Below are 12,954 nucleotides of genomic sequence, written 5' to 3'. Positions count from 1 at the left end.
TTTTATTTTTATTTTTATAGTATATGAGCTAGTTTGATCCGTGTGACATTAGTGACCAATCAGACGGTAAACAAAATACACGTATATTACACTATTCTAGAAGTATCTAGTGGAACCAACCCCATTCCAAAATCCTTGGCACTACCACAATGTGTCACTGCTCTATCAATATCGGGCGGGAAAATAGTTTTCGAATTCTCAACAGTAAAATTGAAGTTTTACTGGTTTTAGCTTTAAAAATAGTATAATTTACAACTAAAAATATAATGAACGTTGTTCCAAGAGAAAAAAAGGCGAATCCTAAAGCTCAGAGAAAATTTAAAAATGAATTTATTAGGAAAGATTCATCGATAGGTTGGTCTTGTTATTACTAATAATTAATTTGGTTTTCACGTAAGTAGATAGCTGATTGTGTAAATCTACAATGATATTACTTTAGAATGACTGCGGAATATTATGCTATCTCATTAGGAATTCGAGGGGCGTCATTGTTGCCGTACCATTCGTTGAATGCACCCAAAGTTATTCCTACTGCGAATAAAGTGCCAAAATATCAGTTCAATAACGATGAGGCATCAACGGGAGCATCCAGAATGCCTACAATGGGACCGCCTCCGGGACCACCAAGAAGTTTCAAACGCAGGTAAGTGATCGTACTGTACCTACAGCAATGTATTACTTACAATTAAAAAAAATAAGGTCTATTTACCCAAGGTAACAAGTATGGGTAGATGGACCTTGTACCTAATTTTTTTAAAATCTGATGGACCCAACGGTAAAACTTTGTCTAACATTCATTGCCGACCAATATTTCCCATTAGACAAGGCAATGCCATATTCCAGGATAATAAACTCTACCTCATCACGACCGGACTCGTCTTCGAGCGGCCGGCCTGGTCCAAGAGTGCTGGCCAGCGATTCAGCAGTGGCAGATACGTCACATGATATGTGCACCCCGAAGAATAGGCCAACTGCGCTTAGATATATCAGTAGTAGTAGCAGGGGTAAGTAACTCGTGCTGCCTAAAAACTAAATAAATCAGTCTAGTTTTCTTGGTCCTCGAAGTAGTAAGTCAAATAGTCGGTCGGGGAGTGTTTAGTAACACTTCCCTAAACACTAAAGTGGTTAGTAACATTTAAAACCCTTAAATTCACGATTTCTTTCTTAATTTGTTGGATATACTTAGTCTCAATTCTGCTTTAAGGTTAGGTAGGTACCTATTCATTATTGCAAGTCGTTAAAGACAGCAACTGTGAACTCACAAGTAAGAGTTGCTTGGTACATAATATCGATAGATTCTGGATCTAAGCGGTCGGTGACTGCCGTCTGACCCCTACAACCCTCGCTCCAAACTAGTTGTTAGCGGTACAGAGTTATCTGTGCGGTGGTTCCAATATATGGGCCATGTCATGCCCGAGTTCGTGCTGTTAGATTACAATACCTACATACATCAGTTCATCCGTACCTAACTAACATGCTTAGATAGGCAATAAGTTGTTGTTGAAAGACAATACTGTCAATTTTGTTGACCTTTAATTAACTTCAAGAAATGGCCAGAGGTATACCCCTATACCTCTGATTGTACCTACTTAATTTAATGCCTAACCTACCTACTAGGTCACCTAATAAAGCAACAATGTGACTCGTCTATATTTTAATGACATATTTGTTTGTAACGCAGTTTATCTCGGCACCAATAAATTGTGATGTAACATTAAACAAAGGTAGTGTGCAAAAATTATGTAAACTTCAATAAGTTCATGATCACGTGTTTTCAGTAGGTAGAAATATAAAAAATAATAATTTCGTAGATAACCACGTTATTACTGAACTCTGATTGGTAAGAAATAATGTTGATTATCTCGTATTATGTTAGCTGACCAATGGAATAAGTTACAGCCACTCAAGGGAGGTAAACTTTAATATAATCTTACAAAACATTTCAGCCTAGACATAACAGAATATCATAGTGATCGCAGATTATGGTGTGATACTTAGGTAATGTAGGTACCCGTATGGTTGAGCATAGATTTCAGTAAAGTATGAGTATGAGGTACCTGGACTACATATCTCAAGGGCCATGTAAAACCATGGAGTAATCATTTGCCGTCGACAGAATATTCCCAAAAAAAAAATACTCAGATAATAAGGGGAACTACCCTTTCTTAGATCGAAATATCGATCCTTGACACTTGATTGTGGCATCATCTCTTGATATGTTTTTTCCCTTTTACATTTTCGCAAAGATTTACGGTGGCGGTTTGCCCAGTGTAAAATGCGATAATAGTAAATACCCGCTGCTATTTGCTTATTACAATATAGAGTGGGAATAGGGAGTTTCCGATTTAATTAGGCCTACAGTTATAAGTAACACACTTATATTTTAGTCCCCATTAAATACCTACCTTACTTTACTCCTAAACACCCCTGCAACGAATACCACTAAAAGTACTCGTTTAATCGAGATTGAATCGCTCTGTGTGAAGCAGAAAGAAAGTCCTCCTAGTGACTAGTGTCCTACAACTTGATCCTACAAAATAAAATCCGAGACTCGAAAATCTTTAATTTCCAGGTGGATACAGTGGAACCCGCTCAGCTAGATCTACAAGTGTATCAGCAATGAACCCGAGTGTGATATTAGGTACGTATTCAAACTTGAAAACGGCACTATACAAGCTGTTGATTTGCATCCGTGCCATAGTCAAGGACGTAAATATGCTAATGATTCTCGACCCAAATCAACGAAAAAATGGGTAGGTAATTTTTTCATGTTTTTTTCTTATTTACGTATATCCGTCAGTGTAACCCAGCCGCACTTTAATTCGGCGCGTGTGTTACTAGCCTTACTACCGCGCTGCGCACTCACACAAACGCAAACGATACATGCACAAAGCATACGCAACGATCGTTCAATAAAAATCGTAGATCATCCAGCCTACCCAAATTCACCCAATCACAGTGCGAGTACTCCCACACACTCGCCTCGCCGCTCCCCGCGTGCCCTTGAAGCCGGAACAAACAAGACAAGCGCCGACGGCAAGCAGTGTGTTTGATGTCGCCGCCGCTGCTGCGTACGTGCGCTTTGAATTCCGCGACGTGTAGGTACAAAGTGCGAGATGACGGAAAACTACACGAACACGAGTTGGTGGCGATGGTCCGCCTGTATGCCATCAGTGACAACAGTGTACTAACAGCCATCCATCCTCCGAGCCTTTTCCCAATCATGTTGGGGTCGGCTTCCAGTTTAACCGGATTCAGCTGAGTACCAGTGCTTTACAAGAAGCGACTGCCTATCTGACCTCCTCAACCCAGTTACCCGGGCAACCCGATACCCCTTGGTTAGACTGGTGTCAGACTTACTGGCTTCTGACTACCCGTTACGACTGCCAAGGATGTGCAATGACAGCCGTACATACCTATGTTCCGGGAAATGTTTACCGACCGGGAACCCTCATCACGGAGGGTCATGCTGGTCATGTGACAGACTTATGTGCTAGGACCGTTAACTTAGTGCTTTCGACACATTAAAAACGAATGTGATAGTGTTATGTTAGCTGAAGGACAACCAGCTACTTCGTCGTGCTCGATTGTGCCAAGAGTGTGAAGGTGACAGCTTTGAACAGTACCTCCGGGTAACTAAACTAGGTAATTTATTTATTTGTACATTTTGTAAATACGTAGTCAGCTTAATCAATTTTATTAGTGTAAATAAGTTGATTTCTTAACCACGCCACTAATACCTACGAGCCGAAAGAATCACCTCGTGCCTACACTTAACTAACACATCTTTCACCAATTTAATCGAAAAGTAAAAACAAAATTACTACGAAATCTTTACGCTGAATGTTAAAGCAAACCGAAAATGTTATCAATCAGCTGTTAACAGGTCAGTGAACTTTCCTTTAGCGCACCAGTCACACGTCATTAATAAGATTTCCGTGTTCCAAGGTCCTAAGACCGTTAAGAAGGAAGCAAAATTTCTAATTATTAACCAATTTAATTCAAAAATAAAAAGTAAATCACTGCGAAAACTTTATGCTGAAAGATAAAGCAAAACGAACATTTTATCAATCAGCTGTTAACATGTTAGTGAACTTTCTTTCGCGCACTAGTATTGCTTATTACTGTAGTTAATAAGATATCTGTGTTAAATTTATGCTCAAAAATTAGTAAGTAAAGTAAAACGAAGTTAATGACAATAATGAAGGTGATTTTCGAAACTTTAGGTAAAATGATTGCTATCGCGTATCACTCGGTCTCGCTCGCTCGCGCGCTCGCGCTGTCATGTCGTAGATAAGACACTCACACATCGACACTCACGCACACACGTAGACATTAGTTTTCTCTGTCTACGCACACATAGCTGTCATCACGCACACACTGTGGCCGCGGGGGAATTCTGTTATGATTTGTGTTTAACCGTGGGCTAAATTCTGAAATACCATGAAATTACAACATCAAAAAAAGCAGCGCATATTAGCTTTTTCCCACCTACCGTAATTCAAATCGATTATTTACGTATTTAATTTTAACCTCCTTGACTATGGCACGGATGCAAATCAACAGCTTGTACATTCTAGAACAGTGGTTCTTAACCGGTGGTCCGCGGACCACTGGTGGTCCCTGGAGGCATTCCAAGTGGTCCGCGAAGCTTAGCTTTGACGACGTTGCTATACGTTATCTAACTTAATTTTTATCGACTTGTAATTGCGAGCGGGGGTTTTCGCATGGACGTACATATATCGGGTGTGTCGTACCTAGTCCCCCCATTCATGAAAATGTATGTTTGGGCTACATTTTACGTAATTTTGGTTTTGAGTCTTAAAAAATAATTAAAATTTCAAGCTCGCTTCGCTCGCGTATTCAGAAACCGTATGCCCTTACCTTTGCATTTGTCAACAAACAAAAAGTTAAGTACGTTTGGGCTAAATTTTACTTAATATTTGGTTGAAGGCCGATAAAAATTTCGCGCTCGCTTCGCTCGCGTATTCAGAAACTATATACATATTTTGGCATTTGTCAACAAACAAAAAGTTAAGTACGTTTGGGCTACATTTTACGTAATATTTGGTTTAAGTCCGATAATTTTTCGCGCTCGCGTATTCAGAAACTATATGCCCTTATTTTTGCATTTGTCAACAAATAAAAAGTTAAGTACGTTTGGGCTACATTTTACGTAATATTTGGTTTAAGTCCAATAAAAATTTCGCGCTCGCTTCGCTCGCGCATTGGTAACTAGGTACATAGGCAAGTTTTTCTTTAATTGTATTTGCACACAACTGCCGACATGCGTTTAGCTTTGAGTAGAACTGACCCAAAAATTCAGATATTTTTTTTGATACATAATAAAGAAATGAGTGCTAATTTAGGTAAACCGATGAGGTGGTCCCCGGCAAGACAAACTTTAGTAAAGTGGTCCCTCATGTCAAAAAGGTTAAGAACCACTGTTCTAGAAAGACAGTTTTGCACACGCCGCAACTTTTTATATCATCATCTTATTGAACCATCTTATTGAACTCAACGGATGATAATGGTAACATATCTATTGGAGAGAAACTTAAAGCTAATTATTTTTCAGCCATTTCTGAAGGAAGAGGCATGGCCCGCGGAGAAATCGGTATAGCAGCAATAGACCTTAGACATCCTCATCTAGTGCTTTGTCAATTCAGTGATACTTTACTATACACTCACACGTTAACGAAAATCAACTTCTTCAATCCCGTCGAGGCAAGTAATTGTAGTCGATCATATTTTTGAGAACCGAGTGCAGATCATGCATGATGAAATGAGTAGATAAAGATTTGCACACGTCCGGGCGTCGAACCGAAGAATCTTAGAAAACGTTAAGATACACGAGTCAACTCAGACGCTTTACGTAATTAAGTCTAGACCCGCGTGATTTTGCACCCCACAATGTATTATCTAATAATCGCAGTGTCTGTAAATTGATGGCATTATTTTGTTAACCGTTGTTGGAACAAAAGCATAATTATACTAAGACGAATATGAATGTGACAGTTGGTCCATTAATCCTAGCAGCAGCTCTTTCTATTTAACAACAAGCTTATTTCATGCCCTGCTGTTATGAAAAGGCGTCTCTCACCGTGAGCGTGATCAATTCCTCGGTCACCATTACCTCGACGAGTTATCTATCATGTCGTTAATGTTAAAAGGTTTCATGTAATGTCACTTAGTTTCATAGCTTTGATATTTCATCATTTATTTTACAGATCATAGTTCCCCACACATTTTGCGAGGGTGTCCAACCAAATCAATTATACCAACTGATAAGAGATCGATATCCTCTAGTCAACTTGGTGACAGTCCAAAGGAGGCACTTCAACGATGCAGTAGGTCGTCAACATATACAAACTCTGTGTGCTCCTCAGTATAACGGCGTGTATCTTCAAGTAGTGCACAAGTATGTAGATAAAACGGATTTACTAATATTATAAATCATCTTATAAGAAACATGCCTGGAAAATGTTGCCTAAAACTATTTTCTTAGTTCCATTGTTACTTGATAGTAAGCCAGCTAAAGGTCAGATGTCAATCTTGCACAGATTCTACGCTGTAACTGCGGCGGCGGCTGTGCTGAAATACGTTGAATATATCCAATGTATAGTGTTCGCGAGGGAATCTCTGAAGATTGAATATCATTCGTCTGAAAACACGATGATTATAGGTAGGAATTTAGCTTTACAAGACAGTATTCAATGCAATATTCATGTACATATGACGTGCCAAGAGTTCCTCTTCTGAGTAATTAATAGAACAACTTGTTATTTTCACACGAGTGGAAATCATCGATAAGTATATGCGGGGGGTCGTCAGCTATACTTATTTTTACACGGAGATTTAGATTAATTGCAAGGTTTATCGCCTTATCAGCTAAGTCATTGAGGTCAATTGTAGGAAATATATCGCTGAAGCGTCATCGTGACATCATCCATATATTTATTGCAGGGATGCTATGCCCAATTACAGTAATTCACTCAGAAATCCAATCGCGTTATGCTTACATTCACAATTACCATGGTGAACTTCTAATGCTTTAGCTAACTCAATAGGTACCTATAAAGATATCAACTCTCTTCGCAGATGTTGGAACTGCAACCCAACTGGAACTAGTCCAGCCTTTAGTTCCATCCGCTGGACCCACTTGCTGCCTTCTAGGTGTACTAGGTCCCACTTATACCGTAGGAGGTATAAGAGCATTACGAGCTTCTATTCTACAGCCTTCATGTAATAAAGAGTTCATTGAAGCAAGGCTGGATGCTATACAAGATCTGATCGAAAATGATTCGGGACTTATGGTTGATTTGCAGGTATTTCTAGTACCTAGAGTATACCTACTACGGTGAATCATATCACCAAAAATGTGACATATTAGCTTGCTATTCTTTTTTCTATCAGTAAGTATTATTATAGGACGTGATAAAGAAATTATCAGACATAGATAAAATATTACTACTATGCATGGAGTCAACAAACCAGAATATGGACAAGGTTGGTGAGGCCCAATTGAACCAGACACTCCTGCTGAAGGTCACGATGGATGTCATACCAAAGTTATCAGAAGCGTTGAACGGAGCCGTCAGTGGCAGATTGAGGAAAATCAAAATGGTATGTGGTACGAGCCTGAAGTAATAAAAAAAGGATGATATAAACAATATAATTTGATTTTTGATCGTCTTATTTTTCGTAAATAATCTCATGTGAATACAAATGCTCGTGTGAGATAAGTTCTGACCTACTTACTTATCCTAATCAGGATTTTGAAAATCCGCACTACAATAAAATAACAGAGAGCATCAAAAGAATAATCCAAGACGATGCTCACTTAGAAAAAGGAGCCATGGGCAGTCTACAGAGATGTTTCGCAGTCAAACCAGATATCAACGGCCTGCTAGATGTAGCCAGAAGAACTTATTCAGAACTCATAGAAGACATACAGAAGATTGTAGAGCAACTTAGTGAAACCTATGATCTACCTTTGAGGTTAAATCAAAATGTTATGAAAGGCTTCCATATAGTTCTGCCTTTGGCTCCGAAGAATAGAAGGTGCTTTAATATAGATGACTTGCCGCCCATATTTATACAGGTGATTGTTTCAAACAGATTGAGCTTTAGTAGCTATAGAGAAGAATTTCAAGGTAACTAATGTTCTTAGTATAACTTATGTATTATAGGTTCATTACAGCGGAGCCAGTGTATCAATGTCTACAGAAGAATTAGTTGTATTAAACCAACAAGCAAAAGAATCCTTGAACGAAATACAGAAAATGAGTAACATGTGAGTTATTGTATTAGCACCGCCATGGTTATTGTATAATTTACACTACACAGTTCTGAACGAAAGTTAACGTATTGTTTTTAAATTCTATAAAAATGGGAAAGTCGCCAACAAAATGTTGCACTTTGTTCATACATGAAATCGATATTAAATCGACTAAATGCAATACTTTTTTCTGCATAAACGAAAAAAAAATTACTTTGATTTCCTTTCAGAGTAATTTCTACGTTACTGAAAGAACTGCGTCCTTTCATGGCAAGTCTCTATACACTTTGTGAAAATGTTGCGGAGTTGGATGTTCTATTGGCTTTGGCTCAAGTATGCTTGAATTGGTATTGAGGCTTTTATAGAAAATAGGTGCCGAAACATTCTTAATAAAACATTTTATGTAATTTTTAGGCAAGTTCGATTGGTTCGTACATAAGGCCAGATTTCAACAGCTTTACAGAAATAAGGAATAGTGTTCATCCTCTATTAGATTACAACAGTCAAGTCCTTCCGGTTCCGAATGATATTGTAAGATACCTAACAATTAGTTTTTTAAATATTTTATTAAGTACAAATATTTATAGTAATTACTTTATTAATACTCTTTCAGTATGCAACGCCTGAACATAATTTTACAATAATCACTGGACCAAATATGGGTGGCAAAAGCATTTACATAAAGCAAGTTGCTATTATGCAAGTTATGGCGCAGGTCTCAAAATATTACTTACTATGAATTTTATACTGATGAGTTAAAATCTAGTGATTTTATTAATAATTTTCTTCCAATTCCAGATAGGTTGCTTTCTACCAGCAACGAATGCTATCCTTAGACTTAGCGACAGAATATTTTCAAGGATCGGTTTCAATGACAGTGTAGAGTTGAATGCTTCTACTTATGTTTTCGAGGTAAGCTTGTGTTATGTAGATACCTACAACATACTTATGAAATTGTAAAGAAGGACAAAAAGGAAGAATAAAATTTAAGTTACGTCTTTCAGATTAAAGAAACTCAGCATATTCTGAAAGGAATAACGCCAACGAGCTTAGTGATAATAGACGAACTTTGCAGGTAAGATACAAAAGATTATACGAAGCTCATAATACTTTGCCTGCAATCAATTAAACTTGTGAACATATTTTCAGGGGGACTTGTGTGGAGGAGGGTACAGGTGTTGCTTGGGCCATTTGCGAAGAACTTATTATGAGTAACGCTTTTACTTTCTTCACTACCCACTTCATGTACCTTACGAGACTGCAGGAGCTATACTTCAACGTCGTCAAGTAAGATGTCTACCTTCACTTATAAACTGAAATTAATACCGATTAAAATTAATCCTTTAACATGAAATATTGTTTCAGTCGACATACAGCTGTTACAGAAGAAGAAGTGGGCACTCCTGAAAATCCACAAAAAAGATTAGTATACCAACATAAAATAGAACCAGGTGTAACTAACATTGAGCATTATGGTCTGTCCTTAGCTGCTAAGACTAATCTGCCCGAAGACACGGTGAAGTTAGCTATGGAGCTTGCTGAACTAATATCGAAAAGCACAAACGTAAGTACCTATGTAATAAAATAACGTGAAAAAAGTATAGATGTATGAACGGATTTTAATGTTTGTTCTATTTGTTGCAGGTACAAGAAATTAGGACTCCACAAAGAAACGACGATGAAGTTCTATACAACGTAAATGCAAACATTCAACAAGAATGCAGGAAAAACGGTAATTCAGAAGACAATACCAAGAAAGTACTTCTAAAGTTCAAAGAAGAGCACCCACAAATATACGAAAGATTAAATATTCTTAGAAATAATAATAGAACTAATATAAGTTCCAACAGTTCTATTGTTCCCAATTCTAAGGAAGAAACTTCAAAAGAATTCACAAAGGATTCTTTTGCGAACAACAATGTTGAGACCGCTAGAACTCCAACGAATGAGCTATTGGAAGTACAAGTCGAAATTGAAAACCCAAATTACACTTCTGTACAATCATCAGAACAGTTACTAAACAGTGTGATAAATAACGACGAATCCGTTGAGGAAGAGGTTCAGAATATAATGTCAGATGTTGAAATGATGGACGATATAGATGATTTTCCATGTGTCGAAATAAATAACACTAGTAAAAATCAAAATACTGTACACAATAATGAACCTACGCAAAATAATATGAATGGCATGCAATCAAATGAAAATAACGAGACTAGTTACAATAGTGAAAATGATATGAATGATGAAGAAAACAGCAAAATAGAAACGTCTTCAATTGACTCCGACATAGCAGAAGCGTTAACTCAAATTGTTGAAGAATATTCTTCAGTTAACGTTACGAATTCCCAACGAAGTAGTGACATAATGTCGGTAGACGAAGAGCTAATGAGTGAAACGATCAATGAAATAAATGAAGAATTGTCGAATGGGATCAATGGTGTCGAAAACATTGTGTTAACGCCTCCACTAAGTTTTCGGGACTTTTAGAATAAATTATTTTGCACACACTAGAGTGGTTTTCTTTAACATGACAAAGTTCCTGACATATTTTCGACCTCCCCTCTGCTCGACAAGATTTTGACATATGACTTTACCGTTGATTCGGCGGGATATTTTGAATCGCGACATGGAAGTCAAAAATTTGTACTAACTTTCAACACATGAATTCTAAGTCCGTAATGCCTGATCAGAAGTATTTTAACTATAACTTTAGAGCTCACTTATTTGACAACAACGTGCAAAGGTCAAATGGGGTCAGTTAATTCAGAAAAAGATAATAATTACGGTGTTTTTAAGTCTATCGAAAAGTTAGGCATTTCAAATTTGGTGAAAAATTACCAATAAATAATCGCATCACTTTCTCAAACACAACACAAACGTCATATTTATAACATTTTCAATCCGTTGCAATACATTTCGTGCACTTATTTATGTTCAATAACTAAAAAATCAGCACATAAAATACACAATAAAAATGAACAATTTACAAGATCAAAGAGAAGTAGACTTTGGAATGGAGTATGTATTTTTTTTTTTTCAATCAGCGGTGTGCATTCGATACCTAAATCGGATATTTATTATAAATAATCGAATACCAATTTTATATATACATACCTATTTTTTAATAGCAACTTATTTCAATTTTATTTATTAATTTTAAATTATAGGTTCAATTTGTTTTGTTGTTAAGAAAAAGATATTTAAGTTTTATGAAAGTTTTTAGCATTAAATTTTTATATGTATTATTTATTTTGGTGTTGCGTCATTTGTAATAATTTTTAACTTTAATTGAATTTTTATTACCTATTACGGAATATTAATTTATTCTTATATTATTTCTCAACAATTCTAAGATTTTTGTTTCGGCGGAGGGTAAGCCTGGTGTTCTGAAATATAATGCAATTTGTAACTACCAAAGTAATGTACTTATTTGATGATGAGAAACAATAATAATAATTGATTGATTTTAAAGTCACCAAATATTTTTAACCGAATCCCAAAAAGGAGGTGGTTCTCAATTTGGATGTTTGTTTTTGGTCGAAAGGGTATATTCCCCATATTTGTTATTAGGTCCAGGATCTGATGATGGAAACCTTGAGAAATCGAGGGCAACTCTCGAAAATTGTAAGCATAGATAAGGTTATAACTTGACACTCAGATGTATGTCTGATAACACTATGAGACAGTAAAGGTTTGGAGCTGACCTGATGATGGAGACCAGAGAAGGTCGAGGGAACTCGACAACCGAACTTCTCTCGTCTCCATCTCCTTCACTGTTGCAGAGGCCTCGTAAATACGAATAATATAAGCACAAACACGAGAAAGTTTAAATATTCAGTTGTCGTGTTCCCTCGACCTTCACTGGTCTCCATCATCAGGTCAGCTCAAAGCCTTCACTGTTGAATAGTCCTACCAGGCAAACACCTGAGTGATAAGATTACAACCTATGTATTTCTACAACTTTCGAAAGTCGCACTCGATTTCTCAAGGTTCCATCATCAGATCCTGACCTGATGATAATGGGACCACCTCGGAAGTAAACGCTATCAAACAAAAAAAGAATCATCAAAATCGATAAATAAATGGCTGAGTTAACAAACATACAAAAAAAAAACGGTCGAATTGAGAACCTCCGCTTTTTGGGAAGTCGGTTAAAAATAAGTCGGCGGCGGCCATCTTTCCATCTTGGACCAGCTTTCGATGAACAGCGAACTATTTGCCCTTTCAAACAATAAAATCGTCATAAAATTTTGCGATAACTACACCTAACTACGGCTCTCGTCAAATAGCTTTGCCGCTCAGTTAAAAAGTTAGAAGTAACGAATCGCCATTAAGTTTGGCAGGTCTACAGGAATCCTGCACATAAAACACCCGAAGAAATAAATAAGTCTTCGTTTGCCGTCTTCAGAAACCCTAAAAACCGAAGATTTTTTTATTCCGGCTACAACGTATTTTCTACCACTGATTTTCTAGCATTTTTTTCTAAATAAATTAAGTCATTTTACTTTTCCTAATTTATTTTCAGATTATGGTAAGTATACAAAAGTGCAATTTAGTGATATTATAATATCAAAATATAAAATTATTAAATCGATTCTTTATTTTAACGAATCGGATCATTCGATGCAAAACTTCTATCACCGTCGCCATCTTGTCTATGCGTCTTCAAA

General features: G+C 36.9%; 2 protein-coding genes across 2 annotated transcripts; both read left to right on the top strand.

The window, feature by feature from the left end:
• The first annotated feature begins 476 nt into the window (after nt 1–476).
• Nucleotides 477–6,310, top strand: LOC135117187 (mutS protein homolog 4-like). The gene is made up of 4 exons (XM_064035721.1): nt 477–643; nt 844–1,004; nt 2,573–2,641; nt 5,579–6,310. Exons 1-4 carry the CDS (start codon nt 594–596, stop codon nt 5,755–5,757), a joined length of 459 nt encoding a protein of 152 aa, XP_063891791.1. The 5' UTR covers nt 477–593; the 3' UTR covers nt 5,758–6,310.
• LOC110383671 (mutS protein homolog 4-like) lies at nt 6,207–10,791 on the top strand. Its single transcript, XM_049838343.2, has 14 exons — nt 6,207–6,421; nt 6,564–6,685; nt 7,102–7,328; nt 7,432–7,626; nt 7,775–8,104; nt 8,193–8,296; nt 8,512–8,614; nt 8,696–8,812; nt 8,895–8,996; nt 9,080–9,193; nt 9,286–9,356; nt 9,431–9,568; nt 9,647–9,845; nt 9,926–10,791. The coding sequence occupies exons 2-14, from the start codon at nt 6,676–6,678 to the stop codon at nt 10,769–10,771; spliced, it is 2,556 nt and encodes an 851-aa protein (XP_049694300.2). The 5' UTR covers nt 6,207–6,421; nt 6,564–6,675; the 3' UTR covers nt 10,772–10,791.
• The last annotated feature ends 2,163 nt before the right edge of the window (nt 10,792–12,954 follow it).

This window comes from Helicoverpa armigera, chromosome 8 (assembly GCF_030705265.1).
Source record: "Helicoverpa armigera isolate CAAS_96S chromosome 8, ASM3070526v1, whole genome shotgun sequence".
Lineage (NCBI taxonomy): Eukaryota > Metazoa > Arthropoda > Insecta > Lepidoptera > Noctuidae > Helicoverpa > Helicoverpa armigera.
Note: the sequence above shows the minus strand (reverse complement) of the source record. Positions and strands in the feature narration are given on the sequence as shown.

Excerpts from the sequence above, each read along its gene's own strand:
- LOC135117187 (XM_064035721.1), top strand. The coding sequence starts at position 594 with ATGCCTACAATGGGACCGCCTCCGGGACCACCAAGAAGTTTCAAACGC. Across the intron at positions 1,005-2,572 it reads TATCAGTAGTAGTAGCAGGG|GTGGATACAGTGGAACCCGC; the intron begins GTAAGTAACTCG and ends TTTAATTTCCAG. Across the intron at positions 2,642-5,578 it reads GAACCCGAGTGTGATATTAG|CCATTTCTGAAGGAAGAGGC; the intron begins GTACGTATTCAA and ends ATTATTTTTCAG.
- LOC110383671 (XM_049838343.2), top strand. Across the intron at positions 8,813-8,894 it reads TTCCGGTTCCGAATGATATT|TATGCAACGCCTGAACATAA; the intron begins GTAAGATACCTA and ends ATACTCTTTCAG. Across the intron at positions 9,569-9,646 it reads CTATACTTCAACGTCGTCAA|TCGACATACAGCTGTTACAG; the intron begins GTAAGATGTCTA and ends ATATTGTTTCAG.